Below are 17,713 nucleotides of genomic sequence, written 5' to 3'. Positions count from 1 at the left end.
TATTGTGGTCTACAAAACCAAAAATGTGATGTCCACATATGTGGACGCCATGTCCTTAAGGAAATCGAGAACCTCCTAGCAAAACAAAACATTTCACTTGCCTCATGGAGCTGCGACAGCACTCTCACCAGCCGCCCTGCCCCCTTTTCGGCCTAACTCTCTGCCTGTCTCGGGGACTCTGTCACTTAGACCTCAAAGGGGCCACCTTCAGGTGTGTGGAAAAAACTACAAAACACGTCTCTTACTCCAAAATAAAGAGCCGAACATTTTATAAATTACTTCCGTGTGTCAAGACTCAAGTGTGGCTTTTTCACTGAAAAGCACAGAAAAACACTGTACTAATGCTAATGCTAGCCAGCTGTTGACACGACCACTAATCTCAGGGATGGTAGCCACTGAAACATATTCTTTGGTAAAGAATTCATTACTTGACAGCTTCTAATACTATACAGGGTTTATCCTACACATAATTGATTGTGGCGCACTGCCAAGGCAAACTAAAAGCTGCAACACCTTTAACTTTTTTTTTTTTTTTTAATGTTAAAACACATTTAAGTAATATATTGTATGAATGGATATATACAGCCTATTTTTCTAAGCAGTATTGAGTAGTGATGTACCTAATATTTGGCCACCCAAAACATTTGACCAATATAGACCCAAAATAGCCCAACAATTGAAAAATAGAGCATAACGCCTCGAAAAGTTCTGAAAATCTAATTTATTATTAACAAAGTCTATTAGATATGACACTAACTATTTGCTTTGCCACCTATAAACACAAAAAAGTAAGATCAAATTGTTTATCATAAGCTGATGTACATATTGAATTGGAGTGCCTTTGCCTCCAAAGTGCCTCTTGTATTCTTTAATTTTTCATTTGCAGCCCTCTGTGGGAAAAGTGTGGAAACCGCTGGTGCAGATGACAAAAAGATGCAATTGTACAAAATTAAAACAGAAAAATTTTAATTTAAAAAAAAATTCAACGAGATTTGGAAACATTTTTACTGATTTCTTTCGACCCTTCAAATGAAGATAAGACGACGCATCGTTTGATGACACTGGTGTAACCCTTGAGGAAGTGGACATGGTCATGTGTCATGCTTTTTAGCACTGTTCTTTCTTAATTTAACTTCAAATTGCGTACTAATATAAACATGGAGAATGATTATTACTGCATCTGTGAGATGAGTCTCTCCAAAGTTTGACTGCGTAATGTACATTCCATTCTTTTTTAATCCCTAATGACCTTTTGTCATTTCAGCCATATTGTACTGAAGAGCCAGGACATTCTGTTGTTGCCAAAAAAAAAGCAATACACATTTGTGGAGTTAATGCTGTACAACAGGGTGTCCAATGTGCGACCCGCTGGTAATTGTTTAACGGCCCACCACACTTTTTAAAAAATATTACAAAAAAAACATTAAAAAGTGGAATAAAAGAGCAAACAGGTGTTATGTAATGAGAAAATGCTGGAATGTTGACACTGATAACACAAAGCTACCATGTAAACAGTTTTTCCCTATAAGACTGTCATTTCTCAACAAAAATAAAAACCTTAGTATCAGCTGCTAGATCTGACGTTCCAGCCATCTATCCATTTTCTACCGCTTGTCCCGTCCGGGGTCGCGGGGGTGCTGGAGCCTATCTCAGCTGCATTTGGGCTGAAGGCGGCGTACACCCTGTACAAGTCGCCACCTCATCACAGGGCCAACATAGATAGACAGACAACATTCACGCTCACATTCACACACTAGGGCAGACCCGGGCATTCTACGGCCCGCGGGCCACATCCGGTCCTTTGTGCGTCCCTGTCTGGCCCGCGTGAGGCCAATCATAAATTACAAATTAAATTTGAAAAAGTATCTATGTCAACGGTGCTGCTTTTGTTTTGAAAAGCGTTATTTGTATTACTTCCGTGTGGACGTATGCGCGTGAGTGATTGTGAGTGAATGTGAACAGCTGCAATCAATCACAAATTACAAAATAAAGTTGAAAAAACATCTATGTCGTGCGCGCAATACAACTGTGCTGCTTTTATTTTGAAAAGTGTTATTTATGGGCGTATGTCCGTATGTAACCTGTGAGTGAAGGTGCACAGCGACAAGTGATGCACGGTTTACACTCGAGACGCTAAAAAGAGAAAAGTTGATGACGAATGCCGTGTTTTCAACAAGACACGGACTGCCAAGCAACGTTCCCTCTAAGGTGTGCGCCTGCGCAATTGTGCACTGCTCAAGCGTCCTCTGCGCACAGCAAATATATGCCGCGCACCAAATCAAATCCCATCTGAATTCTAAACAAAATAAACACATTTATTCTGTGTAATTTTGCAATGCAACTTTGAGTGACAGTGAAAACAAGCGGCCCTAACGGTGTTCGTCAACACCGTTCAATTGAACACCGTCCAATTATTGTAACGTCCATTGAGATGCTTCGAGGCCAGGAATTATATCGATCACTTTATTGAGCAAAACTGTTTATATTGGGCCATAACCACAATAAAAACATGAGTAAAACACTTCTATCTCGAAAAACTAGTCATTTTCTGCCGTACAAACCAGGCCAAAACCAACTTGTCATCTGTCACCAACACGCATACCACTAAACCACTGGTGCGTTTATGGCCACACAAAAAGTCGGACAACTCAAACACCACACAAAGTTACACTATGACTCCTCAGTCATATGTGTGCTTATTTTACTGTTATTTCATGTTAATTTATTTATATTAATCAAGGAATGCTGTTACTAGAGAAAGTTACAGGAATGCACACTTCATTCTATGCTTACATTTCATTGTTCAACATGAGGACGTTAAAGGGGAACTAACTGTCATCTCTGAAAGGGGTACAAATGATTTCCAAAGCAGTGCTTTTGGTATAAAGTTAAGTTAGGTTAAATGAAAGTATTATTATAATTATAATTATTATTTTATTATTATTATTATTAATCTTACGGTGTATACATCAAAAATAATTTTGAGCAAAATTTAATTGAAATATTGTCGATGTGGCCCTCCAACAGTGCTCGGGTTGCTCAAGCGGCCCCCGGTAAAAATTAATTGCCCACCCCTGCACTAGGGCCAATTTAGTGTTGTTGATGTTTATATTCAAGCAATGAAAGTTAAAATAATACACATTAATATTTGACTTATTTTTAACACTTTCATGAGTGACAGCCTTTTGGATCTTAGACCTTAATTTAGTTTGACAATTTTTTTAAACTGTTATTGCTCAAAAAATAATAATGATCCAAAAGCAATTTTTTTTTATGAATTAATGTTTTAATTTAAGGCTCCAATTACTTCACATTAAACACTTTAAACATTGGAAAAATATTGCAAATTTTATGTTTTTTCTATTAAATAAAGTGGGTAGTGACAAGAAGGGCATAAAACATATATAAATGGAGTTAAAACTTTATGTCAACGGATATATCTGAAGTTGATCTATAGATATTTAAGTAAAATTAAAGTTAAAAATAAGTGATATCATAATTTTTTTTATCATTTTAGTTGATTGAGACCCTTTCGGGTTTCCGGGACCTTTAATGTTCACCTAAATTGAGGGAAGCCTTAAGAGTAACAATAGATATTGTATTGGTTTTGAAAATAAAAAATATCAAAATGGCCCTCGCATGCTTAAATTTTTCGGTGTGCGGCCTTCAAAAGTTTGGACACCCCTTCCTTAGTCTTTGCTGTCGTCTCACGAATGATGAATGTGCGAATTCAGATTTTTTCAGCAGATTTTACAACCTTAGTAACATTCACACTTTAAAGGCCTACTGAAACCCACTACTACCGACCACGCAGTCCGATAGTTTATATATCAATGATGAAATCTTAACATTGTAACACATGCCAATACGGCCGGGTTAACTTATAAAGTGCAATTTTAAATTTCCCGCTAAACTTCCGGTTGAAAAAGCCTTTGGAGGATGACGTATGCGCGTGACGTAGCCAGGGGAACAGAGGTATGCCTTCCCCATTGAATACAATACAAAAAAGCTCTGTTTTCATTTCATAATTCCACAGTATTCTGGACATCTGTGTTGGTGAATCTTTTGCAATTTGTTTGATGAACAATGGAGGCTGCAAAGAAGAACGTTGTAGGTGGGATCGATGTATTAGCGGCTGGCTGTAGCAACACAACAAGACTACTTACTTGGATAGCAGACACCTAGCCGATGCTAGCCGCCCACCGCACGGATGATCGGGTGAAGTCCTTCGTCGCGCCGTCGATCGCTGGAACGCAGGTGAGCACGGGTGAGGGCTGGCTGGCGTAGGTGGAGCGCTAATGTTTTTATCATAGCTCTGTGAGGTCCGGTTGCTAAGTTGCTAAGTTAGCCTTAGTGTCGTTAGCAACAGCATTGTTAAGCTTTGCCAGGCTGAGATCTATTAACCGTGTAGTTACATGTACATGGTTTAATGGTATTGTTGGTCTTCTGTCTATCCTTCCAGTCAGGGATTTATTTATTTTGTTTCTATCTGCATTTGAGACAGATGCTATCACGTTAGCTCATGCTAAAGAGCTTCGTCGATGTATTGTCGTGGAGATAAAAGGCACTGTGAATGTCCATTTCGCGTTCTCGACTCTCATTTTCAAGAGGATATAGAATCCGAGGTGGTTTAAAATACAAATCCGTGATCCACAATAGAAAAAGGAGAGAGTGTGGAATCCAATGAGTCAGCTTGTACCTAAGTTACGGTCAGAGCGAAAAAAAATATGTATTTCACTGCATTCTAGTCCGTCACTCTAACGTTCCTCATCCACGAATCTTTCATCCTCGCTCAAATTAATGGGGTAATCGTCGCTTTCTCGGTCCGAATAGCTCTAGCTGCATTGAAAACAATAGGAAAGTATGAGGGAGTGAACAACTGACAACGTCATGCTACTTCCGGTAGGGGCAAGGTTTTTTTTTATCAGAGACCAAAAGTTGCGAACTTTATCGACGTTGTTCTATACTAAATCCTTTCAGCAAAAATATGGCAATATCGCAAAATGATCAAGTATGACACATAGAATGGATCTGCTATCCCCGTTTAAATAAAAAAATGTCATTTCAGTAGGCCTTTAAGGGTCTTTTGTAGTTTAGCACAAGCTTGTGGGTGGTGTATTGCAACAATAGACTTAGTGGTAAAGCTTATTATAGCATATCCCTAAGAGATTAATCAGGCTCTACTGTTCTGTGCGCTCAGGCAAAAGCATCAAGTTCCAAAAGAGGCCACCTCTACCATCTGCATCAGACGGCGGCTCTTGCAAACCTCCCGTAACAAGCCGGTGGAGCGGCAGCATGTCCTCGGTCAACCAGAAGTCCCTCAGGGAGCGCATCATTCACCTGCTGGCTCTCAAGCCTTACAGGAAGCCAGAGCTGCTGTTGTGGCTGGAGAGGGAACGTGTCTCGTCCAAGGACAAGGCAGAGCTTGGAGCCATACTGGATGAGGTATGACTACAGATACTTACTGAACACATTGTTAGGTACACCTGCACGAATTTGAAATTAAACAGTATGTTTACTATTGTGGTTGCAATGTGTGTAGAACTGCTCTCATTAGATTGTGCATCATTGTTTGGATTAGCTCCACACAGTCTGTTATGTACTTGCACAATCTAATGTAATTATGCTCACTTAATGCTAGGTATCATTTCAACAATACAAGTTATGTTTGGAGTCTGCTACAGTGTACAACTCCATATAACCTGTATTCAGACATGCTATTAGACAGACTTGTCCTTTTCTATGTTGCGTTTGCCGTGTTTTTAATTATGCCGTCACAATACATGTCTCAGTAGACCTTGTGTTTGTTTTGGTACGGGACGTTCTGTCAGCTACCCCCAAAAGATAATAAACCTTACAGGCAGATTGTGACAAGATTAGGGACCAATTTCAAGATGTTTTCATGTTCCCCAGACTATCAGCAAATTGGCAACAAATTGAGATTTGTCTTGTGTTTTAGGTAGCAAAGGTAAACCTCAAAGACAGCAGCTACATGTTGAGAGACGACTTCTACAAGCATGTGCGAAGGGACTGGCCCAGCTACAACGAGGAGGAGCGGCAGCTGGTCAGCAAGTTGTTGTCACGGTGCGTTTGATTTAAACTAAACTGTCTTGAAATGTAATGTACAATGTTCTAATGCTTTGGGAGACCTGTTAGCATACATGTAATCAGACTCAGATTTATTGGGCAAGTATGTTTAAGTATGGAAACAAGCCTTTTGGCTTTTTGTGCCATCCATTCGCCTTTTTAAAGCATTACATGGATTCAATTCTTTAAGGTGTAAATAAACTTTTCAATCAATCAATCAAAAACAAGGAAATGTGCTCTCTTTCCTCAATGCAAGAAACAAAAGAAAAACGCAACAACTACGAGAGAGCACAGTACCGTGTAGATGTCAATTTTTGTAATCATTACACAAACGTTCAGTGACTCATAGGCATTTAGCTGCTAAGTCCCGCTCGTGCAAAAACATTTGTCTTAATCGTGACCGTTTTTCAACCAATCTTTGTCAAATTTTACTGACATGCTTGTCAGTCAGGCAGACAAGTTTATTTATAGAGCACAATTGGTACACAAGGCTTTACTCAAGTGCTTTACAGAAAATTACAAGAAAGCAAAAAATAAGAATATAATATAATAATAATTAAAATTAAAATTTGAAAATAAAATCATCATGAAACAATCAATCAAAAAGTGTAGATACATTTGCTAGGAAGCTACTAACGTTACGTCCAGCTCACATCCCGCCCTAATGAATACTGTTGGTGGTCAAGCTAGCTCTGTTTTCAATGGGTTCTAGGTGCCATTTATCGTTTCTCAAATACAAAATGCCTTATGCTTGTGCTGTTTTCGGCTGTACGAACCGTTCAAATCGCGGAAAGGATAAAAGTTTCTTCTGAGTTCCTCTAGAGGTTATCAAAAAGGGCTGAAAACTGCAAGATTTGTGGAAATGAGGACAAGAAAATCATGCCGCTCACACTGTAGTCCAGTGCGTCTCAAATATTTTCTGTTATTCCCCCCCAGGAAAAAGAAAATATTTCGCACCATTGTTGCCATTGTTGAGGCCTGTCTCACATCTTCTGGAACATAAAACCGAAACGCAGTCTCACCATGTTTGGTTCTTCTTCTACGCTCCAGCAGGAGACCACTCTCTGACGTCCTCATAGCTCGAGATGGTTCATATGGCTCTAACATGTTGTTGATGTACTTGGCACAAGACCATGAAAAGACTTGTACACAAGGAGAGCTGTTTTAAAGTCTGTTCTCTGTGCAATAGGAAGCCAGTGCAATAACTTAAGCACTGGACTATTATGGTTGTCTTTCCTGGTTCTTGTCAGGACTCGAGCGGCAGCATTCTGGATGTACTGCAAGGGAAGTGGCATTACAGTACCGGTAGTCTAACCTGCTGGAGACATTATTTCCCCTTTTAGTACCCTGAAGATGTGTACCAAATATTTTCGTATGATTTTGTTACACACCTTTAAGTTACAGTGGGTGTTTAGTAGAACACAATAAGCTATCTGCGAAACTTCAAGTCTGTAAGCTTTATGGAGTCACAGTTTGGGGTTTAATATCAGCGCCACCATGTGGTGTATTTTTCACAAAAATGATAGCACAGGCAACTTAGTAGGCAGCCCCCCAGAAATTTGCCATGTCATGAGTGCGCCAATTCACACAAATTCAATCAATCCCCTGTTCTGTCTAAAGCGATAAGCCTTCTGTGTAATATAGTGTATAACATTCACTTCCTAGTTTACATGTGTTTTTATAAGTATTTAACATTTATTTATCTGGGGTAAGACAATTCAGATCATATTTTTACTTGCAATGCTTACATCGCAAAGAACATGACCGTGATGTTGAAGTGTGATGATAATCTCTTATTGTATCTCATTTACCAGCAAAAGATTACGCTATAGATCTCTTTTAACAGTTCACAAATGCTCTTAATGTGCGGTGATAAATGTGTTGGAACATAGATGAAAGTTTAAGATGGACAAACACTTTTCAAGCGTAAAACATACACGAAGAATGTCTGCAACTTGTGGATGACAGAGCAGACAGCGAACAATAAGGAAGGCTTTGATAATGTTTCGTTATTTATTACTATTATTACTTATAATTCATTAAAACAGTACAGTCATTTGACAATGGCGCCTTAGTAGGGATGTACGTTATACTAGCAATAAGTACTGCAGTACTAATTAAATAAGATCTGTACTATACTGCCATTTGGAAAAAAATGCTGGTACAGTTTATTTTGATTACTTTTTCACCTTTTTAGTGTGAAAATGGAACAAATGAATGTAATAATGTAATGGTGAAATTTAAATAACATACAATATTGTTTTCTTAACTAGGAAGTTACAGCCTCAAGTCAATGGCCAGTCAAAGAACCCCCAAGCCAATGGATCAATACTGATGACGCCGGAGGACAGAACACTACATCACAGCATCGCAAAGAACCCAGTAGTGGTAAGTGGTCATGTTTGATGTTGTGATGATTAAAATGATCTTTCAGATTAAAAAAATATGTATTGTGTTGTTCATTATCCAGAAGCGCCCCATACATTCTGATTCCCTACCAGCTTTGGCCACAAAGCGACAAAGACTAAGTGATCACAGAATGCAGCAGCAGCCGGCTACCAATGGACTCATAAACAATAAGAAAGTGCATGGTAATGCACATCCCTGTTTCCACTCACACAAGACTGATTTACCGGGGACTCATAACACAACGGGCAATTATGACGGCTCGCCAGGAGGGCAACACTGTTCTCCTCTAACTTACCAAGTGTTGAGTATCTCTGATGTGTCCGGCCAACACGGAACCAAAGCTATAAACCACAATCAACCACGAGTTCAGTTGGACGGGGCTCAGCCGCCGCAACAGCAGCAGCAAAGAAAGAAGAAATCCAAAAAGCACAAAGAGCGGGAAAGGTTAAAAGACAAACAGGACAGTGGATGGTCAGAGAGCAGTCCTGATCTCAAGCAGAACCAGGACAAACTTGGGAGTAAGATCCTCCTTTTCTTTTTCATTGTTGCTAATTTAGTTTTCTGTACACAAAATAGCAGTATAACCACACCACACAGAGTGCTTTAAACACCACAGGTAGCCTCCTGGTGCACTCACACAGTAATAACTCAAAAGCATGGGTGTGTTTGCAGCTCCTAAGCCCACTCTCATGAGTCCTCAGCCTGTTATGTTACTGACTCACTCAACAACAGCTCTAAGAGCACTATTCTCCCTAAGGTTAACTCCTCTCCTGAGCTTAGAGCTTGTCTGTGCGTGAACACACACTTAAAACACACACACGCACACGTAAAAACAAGACCTGAAGTATATGACCACTAAACTTTTAAGTATCACACTGGGGACTCACATAACTGTCAATGTCCTAATCTATTGTGTTTATGTGCTTATTTTTAGATTGTGACATCACAAATGACATGGACTCCAAGGAGAAGCCTGATTATGCACTGTGAGTCTAAACATGATTTGATACATGTTGAGTCACCACTGTAGCCTACCGTTGGTGTTTGTGTTTAAATGCATTACATGCAATAAGCATTAGGAGTATCAATTTTTCTCAATGTGTGATCCTTTGAAACCGCTGTATTTATTAGTAATGTTCAATATGGATTTATCTACCGTGTTTTCTGGATTTTAAGGCAAGCTTAAAATACTTTCTCAAAAATTGACAGTGCGCCTTATAACCCGGTGTGCCTAATGTACGGAATAATTCTGGTTGTGCTTATTAACCTTGAGGCTATTTTCTTGGTACATGGTGTAATGATACGTGTGATCAGTAGACGGCAGTCACACGTAAGAGATATGTGTAGACTGCAAGATGACACCAGTAAACAACACCAAAATTGTACATGTTCCATTGAGAATATAGAACATTACACACGGCGCTCACAAATCCATCAAAATGTTTTAGTATGACTTTGGTAAGCTATGAAGTTGCACCGCTTGATGGATTGTCGGAGCATTACGGCTACCGTAGTCAGATGATCTGTGATTCAACATACGAGTATTATTATGGTGTGTGTGGTTAAGGACCACAAAATGGCACTTATTAGCAGACATATTACCTGGCGTTTTGTTTTGCAAAATTATGCAAAACCAACTTTTCTTACCTTCTGGTACCTGCTGATGTGTATTTGGGATCTGCATAAGTCTTGAAAATTTGCACGTGTCCGCCATTGTAGTCCGTGTCGCACCGTAGTCGATAAGCTTCTTCTTTTTCTCTATCTTCTTGTTATGGGGCGTTCATCCTCCGCTGTTGCAATTTCTAAAATAAAGTAGCGTAAAGTTCTAACTTATATCTGTCAGTAGACTCGCTATAAAAGCGCTAAAAACTACCGGTGTTGTGGGTTTACATAAATCACCCACGGAATTATAGTTTTTAGAGAGTTCCGGTCGGACGGTTTTTCACGGGACACATTTGCGGCGCTGTTGTTGCACTAGTGAGCCACGGATGAGGAGATACTGCTCCGTTATTGATTTAAGTAAAGTCTGAATGTCATTCAAACAGTTAGCATACAGGGGCTTACGGATTCATCAGGGGAGGAAGAAAAAGGAGAGTGAGAAGAAAGGCATATAACGTCCTTGCACTGCTTCGGCAGATAAGACAAGCAGTACCCCCAGCCGGGGAGAGAGCCACAGAGCCGAGGGTCCAAACATTGTTGATATGCGGATGGTAGAGGAAGAACCCCCTGAGCGGAGCAGTACCCCCTTGGCATGTGAGCATGCTGAAGATAGACCTGCCAGCCCCCCAGTCACCCAGCAAACAGAAAAGAGGGAACCAGGAAGAAAGTGCACCATCAAGTGGCCTAGAGCAAGTGATGTGAAGACATGGCAGAAACTGGACTCAGACCTCAGTCTACTGCTGGAGCACTCGCTACATGGTAAAGTGGACAAGAAACTCAACCTTCTTGGGGACATCCTGTACGAGGAGTGCAAACCTAGATTCGGTAGCCTCACCAAGAAGCAGCACAATCTCCCCCCAAGAAAGGGCAGGAGGGAGGCCGAGATTGACGCCCTGGTGCAAGATCGGCGCCAGCTCCGCAGGAGATGGAGGAAAGCATCGGCAGAGGAGAAAGAAGGCCTGAAGGTGTTATGGGACGAGGTGAGACAGAAACTGGGCAGCATGCGAAGAGCAGAACGTATTCGCAGACGCAGGAGAAAAAGAGCTGGCTTCATGAGGAATCCTTTCAAGCACGCCCGTCAGCTTCTGGAGGAGAAAAGAAGCGGGAAACTGGAAGCCACCAAGGAGGAGCTTGAGCAGTACATCAGGGGCCAATACAGCGACTCAAAGAGGAACAATCCGTTAGGCTCACCAGGATACGTCCCTCCTCCACCTCACCCAACCACGCAGTTTGACAGCTTCCCTCCTCGGCTGAGTGAGGTAAGAGCAGTCGTCAAGAAAGCGAGGTCAGCATCAGCTCCTGGGCCTAACTGAATCCCCTACAAGCTATTCAAGAACTGCCCCCAAGTGCTGAAATGCTTGTGGAAGCTAATGAGCACAGCTTGGAAGAATCTACTCATTCCGTCGGAGTGGCAGAGAGCTGTGGCGGTGTTTATTCCGAAGGAACAGGAGTCCCATAACATCAATCAATTCAGGAGCATTGCTCTGTTGAATGTCGAGGGAAATATCTTCTTTGCAGTCATGGCCAAGAGACTAATCTCTTGCCTCACAGAGAATGGCTATATTTACACCAGCTATCAGGAAGCAGGAGTACCAGGTTTTCCAGGATGCGTGGAGCATTCTTCAATGATTTGGGCACAGATCCAGAGGGCCAAGCAGGAGAAGAGCAACCTACACGTGGTATGGCTTGACCTTGCCAACGCTTATGGTTCTGTCCCTCACAAACTCATCCAGTTTGCATTGGAGTTCTTCCACGTCCCTGTTTCCATCATCAACCTGGTAACCAGCTACTTCAGGGACTTCCAGATGTGTTTCAGCCTCCAGGATTTTACAACAGAATGGCAGCGTCTGGAAGTAGGTATCGCCATGGGGTGTTCCATCTCCCCAGTCCTCTTTGTCGCAGCTTTTGAAATCATCCTCCGCGGAGCCCGTCAGACTGTAGGAGGAATGAGGCTGCAGACAGGGTAGAGGCTTCCACCACTCCGAAGCTACATGGACGATGTCACTGTGGTGCTGCAAACAGCCCCATGCACGAGAAGGTGTCTGAAGAGGCTGGATGAGCTAGTGACATGGGCACGGATGAAGATAAAACCCTCCAAGTCACGAAGCCTCTCCTTGCGCAAAGGCACCAGGAACGACAAAAACATATTTGTTGCAGGAGGTGAGCAAATTCCTCTACTGGTCAACCAGTCCATCCAAAGCCTTGGGAGGCAGTACAATGCGGACCTGTCGGACAAGCACGCAGGCAAGGCAGCACGGAAACAACTCTCAGAAGGCCTAGCGAGTATCAACAAGAGCCATCTCCCTGGAAAGTACAAGTTGTGGTGCTACAACTTCACACTGTACCAAAGGGTTATGTGGCCACTGAAGATGTGCGAGATTCCATCCTCAACAGCCAACGGGTTGGACAGACTAGCCAACTCCTACATCCGAAAGTGGCTTGGCCTACCGCGTTGCTTCTCCGACACTGGCTTATTTGGGGCAACTTCGCTGCATCTGCCGATCCAGTCCATCACCCTGGGCTATAAGCAGGAGAAGGCCAGATTGGTTCTTGAGCTGGAAGAATCCTCAGATCCTACAGTGAAGAATGCACATGTACCCACCCGAACAGGCCGTAAATGGCAAGCAGGGCCAGAGGTCGCCAAGGCCATTGGCAGGCTCCAAAACCAGGAAATAGTTGGCTGGGTGCAAGTAGGGAGAGCGGGGCTTGGCTGGGGATATTCTCCACGCCTCTGGTCCAAGGCCACAAAGAGGGAACGCAGAGCCATGGTTGTGGAGGAGGTCTCGAGGGCGAACCAGGAGAAATATACCATCAAGGCTGTGTCTCAAGGTCGCCAAGGAAGATGGACCACTTGGGAAGGTACCATCAGCAGACCCATCAGCTGGGCCAACCTATGGAAGATGCCACAAGCCAGACTCAGCTTCCTTCTCAGGGCAACCTATGACACCTTGCCATGCCCTAGAAACCTCCACCAGTGGTTCGGCCAGGAGGAGAGCTGTCCCCTGTGTGGTGCTCCCAACGCCAGCCTGCAGCACTTGCTCTCAGGCTGCAAGATCGCACTGACACAGGGTCACTACAGATGGCGGCATGACCAAGTCCTGATGAAACTGGCCGAAGTCCTGGAGAGCAGTATACAAGAGGCCAACAGCCAGCCCATAGCCAAGCAACTTTCTGTTATGTTTGTGAGGCCAGGGGAAAGCAAAGGAGACACCATCCGACGAGGCCCCCGCAGTGTCCTCTCTCTGGCAAGGGACTGGAGTATGAGGGCTGACATCGGCAAACAGCTCCAGTTCCCCCGTGAGATCACCACCACTTCACTCCGCCCAGACATCGTGCTGTGGTCTGCTGTTACCAAGTCTGCCATGCTGATTGAGCTCACCATCCCCTGGGAGGAGGGAATCCAGGCAGCCTACGAGCGCAAAGCAGCCAAGTATGCAGATCTGGCTGCTGAGTGCAGAGAGGCAGGCTGGTCCACTACCATCTACCCTGTGGAAGTAGGCTGCCGGGGCTTCGTCGGTACATCAACTATAAGGCTGCTCCGAGATGTGGGAACGACTGGGGCTAAGCTCCAAAGGGAAGCTTCTGGTTGTGGCTGAGGAGGAGGGATAAGTGCTGGGGGTCGAGGCAATAAGATGGGTCAGCTGAAGGGGGTGGCAGGGAGACATCCCTGCCCCCCCCTCCGCCACCAGGAGACGTTCCGGGGTTAAAGAGAGCAAAACTCCAATGAGCGGTGGTCCCCGGCTGATGACCCTGCAGCTGACCCAAGGCGCTGTAGGAGGCGCGTCAGGCATACTTGCCCAGCAGAAACTACACCATATCTGTGCAATCAATCTGTATATATATGTATACATATATATGTATGTATATGTATATGTATGTATATATATATATATATATATATATATATATACAAACCCCGTTTCCATATGAGTTGGGAAATTGTGTTAGATGTAAATATAAACGGAATACAATCATTTGCAAATCCTTTTCAACCCATATTCAATTGAATGCACTACAAAGACAAGATATTTGATGTTCAAACTCATAAACTTTTTTTTTTTTTGCAAATAATAATTAATTTAGAATTTCATGGCTGCAACACGTGCCAAAGTAGTGGGAAAGGGCATGTTCACCACTGTGTTACATGGCCTTTCCTTTTAACAACACTCAGTAAACATTTGGGAACCGAGGAGACATATTTTTTAAGCTTCTCAGGTGGAATTCTTTCCCATTCTTGCTTGATGTACAGCTTAAGTTGTTCAACAGTCCGGGGGTCTCATAATGCGCCACACATTTTCAATGGGAGACAGGTCTGGACTACAGGCAGGCCAGTCTAGTACCCGCACTCTTTTACTATGAAGCCACGTTGATGTAACACGTGGCTTGGCATTGTCTTGCTGAAATAAGCAGGGGCGTCCATGGTAACATTGCTTGGATGGCAACATATGTTGCTCCAAAACCTGTATGTACCTTTCAGCATTAATGGCGCCTTCACAGATGTGTAAGTTACCCATGTCTTGGGCACTAATACACCCCCATACCATCACAGATGCTGGCTTTTCAACTTTGCGCCTATAACAATCCGGATGGTTCTTTTCCTCTTTGGTCTGGAGGACACGACGTCCACAGTTTCCAAAACAATTTGAAATGTGGACTCGTCAGACCCCAGAACACTTTTTCACTTTGTATCAGTCCATCTTAGATGAGTTCAGGCCCAGCGAAGCCGACGGCCTTTCTGGGTGTTGTTGATAAACGGTTTTCGCCTTGCATAGGAGAGTTTTAACTTGCACTTACAGATGTAGCGACCAACTGTAGTTACTGACAGTGGGTTTCTGAAGTGTTCCTGAGCCCATGTGGTGATATCCTTTACACAATGATGTCACTTGTTGATGCAGTACAGCCTGAAGGATCGAAGGTCACAGGCTTAGCTGCTTACGTGCAGTGATTTCTCCAGATTCTATGAACCCTTTGATGATATTACGGACCGTAGATGGTGAAATCCCTAAATTCGTTGCAATAGCTGGTTGAGAAAGGTTTTTCTTAAACTGTTCAACAATTTGCTCACGCATTTGTTGACAAAGTGGTGACCCTCGCCCCATCCTTGTTTGTGAATGACTGAGCATTTCATGGAATTTACTTTTATACACAATCATGGCACCCACCTGTTCCCAATTTGCCTGTTCACCTGTGGGATGTTCCAAATAAGTTTTTGATGAGCATTCCTCAACTTTATCAGTATTTATTGCCACCTTTCCCAACTTCTTTGTCACGTGTTGCTGGCATCAAATTCTAAATTATTAAATTAAATTAAATTATTTGCAAAAAAAAAATGTTTATCAGTTTGAACATCAAATATGTTGTCTTTGTAGCATATTCAACTGAATATGGGTTGAAAATGATTTGCAAATCATTGTATTCCGTTTATATTTACATCTAACACAATTTCCCAACTCATATGGAAACGGGGTTTGTATATATGTGTATATGTATCTTTGCTATTGTATACATCATGGCATTTTAATTTCTTAAATTACATTATTTATTTAATGATGTATTTGTATATTTTCTTTAGTTGTATTTAAGTAATATTTTTTTAGCAGAAATAATGATCCAATTGGTTGAACTGCATTGCAAGCTGCCCCCACAATATATAACAATATAGTTTATAGATTTGTATACATTATTTTAAAAAAGAATGTTACAACTTATATGAATAGTATAAAAATACTATAATATTATAGTTACTTTTTAAAAATGTTTTATTACTGTCAGAAATTACTGGTGCTTTATCCACTGGTTCTCTGCATTAATTGTTTGCGTTGCCTAATACAGCAATAGAAATCTTTGTAATGCTGCCATCTTGTGTCATAAAATGCAACTGCATCATTAAGAAATTAATAATTAGATTCATTGTCTTGCATGTTTTTTTAGTGGGATAATGTTTAAATGGATACATCAAAGATGTATTGTTTATTTGTAGCATGTATGTAAGAGTCACCACCTTGGAGCAACGTCAGCGGTACCAGGAGGATTTCAGCGCCGAGTACAATGAATACAAAGACCTCCACACCCGAATAGCCACCATAACGCACATGTTTGTTCAGCTTGGGGCCAAAATCAAAAGCATGTCACCCGGCAGTAAAGAACACAAGGTACCAGCCCAACAGAATTGTTTATCATTAATTATGTCCAATAGTACAGTCATGTAAACAGCATTGTGTTCTGCTCCATGTAGGTAATGGAAGATCAAATATTAGAAAAATACAACAAGTATCGAAAGGTAAGATACAATTGTTTTGGATATGGATATAATATTGTTGATTTTAAAGAAACATGAAACTGTTTATGATCATTAATTTTACGTAATGGTTTACTTCGCCCCTCTATTTTTCAATAAATCATACGAGAAGAGCAAACTTATTTTTTTATCCTTGACAGTTACTAATATTTGGTGAAACATTGTCTATGCAGCTATATGGCTTTCATCATGGTAAAAGTTTGACCTTTTGACCTGACTATTTCTATTTCTGTTGTTATTACGGTAGATGGCTTTGATGTAATTACTCATTTTTGATGTGACAGAAAAACCCAGTCTAATGGCACATTTTATTCTCTGTAGAAGTTTCCAGGCTACCAGGAAGAGAAGAAGCGCTGTGAATATCTACACCAGAAACTGTCCTTCATCAAGCAGCTCATCATGGACTACGATGTATCGCGGACGTCCTCGTAGCGATGGCTCTCCCTTCCGTGCTAACAGGGAAGACGTGTAACACCCATGGACAATAATCACTTTCAAGATGATTTCAATGAGGCCCCGAACAGGGATCGTACAAATAGTCTTACATTTTTAAGCAGGTTACTTGTAAAGTGAAAAAGACAAACACTGAACAGCATCAACTTCCAAATGCACATGAGAGTGGCGTCCTTTGTGACGCTGCAAGAAAGCCTTGTGGTCCGCTGCTTAGCTAGTGCCTCCTGTTCTCTGCTGTAGCATTGACTTTTGTGTTAATTTATCTTTTAACCAAAGTTGATTTCCTCTGGTTCAGCTTCATATTTATATAGTTGTACTCACCCTCCATCTATCTGATTGCAGCTGACTTTGAATTAGATTTCTTGCTTAAAGCTGCTGCCCCCATTGCACTTGATTATTAAGTATTTATTCAGCACAGCCTTTCAGTTTTGACTTAAATTGGTTGGTGAATGTTTGACGTTTCTCGCTCATTCAGTGACGTGACACAGAGTATTTTTCTTGGAACTGCTGATGTATTTATTTTAAGGCAGCCTTCTTCCGTCCTCTAATGCTGGCCTTTTTGTAGATTAAGGCATGGGGTCACATGACATCTTATCCAAACACTGTGAGAGAAGAGAGGGAGCGGAGTAACCTTTAGCCTTATGTAACTTACTTATACACTTCCTGTAAAAGCTGGCATTTTTTCCACTTTTTTTCCCCACTCGCTGTTTTGTAGAAACCGCACGTCCTCGCAATTTTCCACCTATAAGGGGTTAGTTTTATGGCCGTAAAAGATAGGGCAGCATCTGTGTAAACGACTACTGAAAT

The 17,713-nt window shown here is 41.9% G+C and overlaps 1 protein-coding gene across 1 annotated transcript in view; it reads left to right on the top strand.

Moving 5' to 3' along the window:
* The window catches only part of LOC133632256 (RNA polymerase II elongation factor ELL2-like), a 62,728-nt gene extending 45,018 nt beyond the window's left edge, over nucleotides 1-17,710 (top strand). Inside the window, exons 5-12 of the mRNA XM_062024599.1 lie at nucleotides 5,201-5,445; nucleotides 5,960-6,084; nucleotides 8,361-8,475; nucleotides 8,558-9,014; nucleotides 9,431-9,482; nucleotides 16,136-16,307; nucleotides 16,391-16,435; nucleotides 16,775-17,710. Coding sequence (XP_061880583.1) covers nucleotides 5,201-5,445; nucleotides 5,960-6,084; nucleotides 8,361-8,475; nucleotides 8,558-9,014; nucleotides 9,431-9,482; nucleotides 16,136-16,307; nucleotides 16,391-16,435; nucleotides 16,775-16,885 — 1,322 coding nt within the window. The 3' untranslated portion in view covers nucleotides 16,886-17,710. The remainder of the gene's footprint in view (nucleotides 1-5,200; nucleotides 5,446-5,959; nucleotides 6,085-8,360; nucleotides 8,476-8,557; nucleotides 9,015-9,430; nucleotides 9,483-16,135; nucleotides 16,308-16,390; nucleotides 16,436-16,774) is intronic.
* Nucleotides 17,711-17,713: the final 3 nt, after the last annotated feature.

This window comes from Entelurus aequoreus, linkage group LG02 (assembly GCF_033978785.1).
Source record: "Entelurus aequoreus isolate RoL-2023_Sb linkage group LG02, RoL_Eaeq_v1.1, whole genome shotgun sequence".
NCBI lineage: Eukaryota > Metazoa > Chordata > Actinopteri > Syngnathiformes > Syngnathidae > Entelurus > Entelurus aequoreus.
Note: the sequence above shows the minus strand (reverse complement) of the source record. Positions and strands in the feature narration are given on the sequence as shown.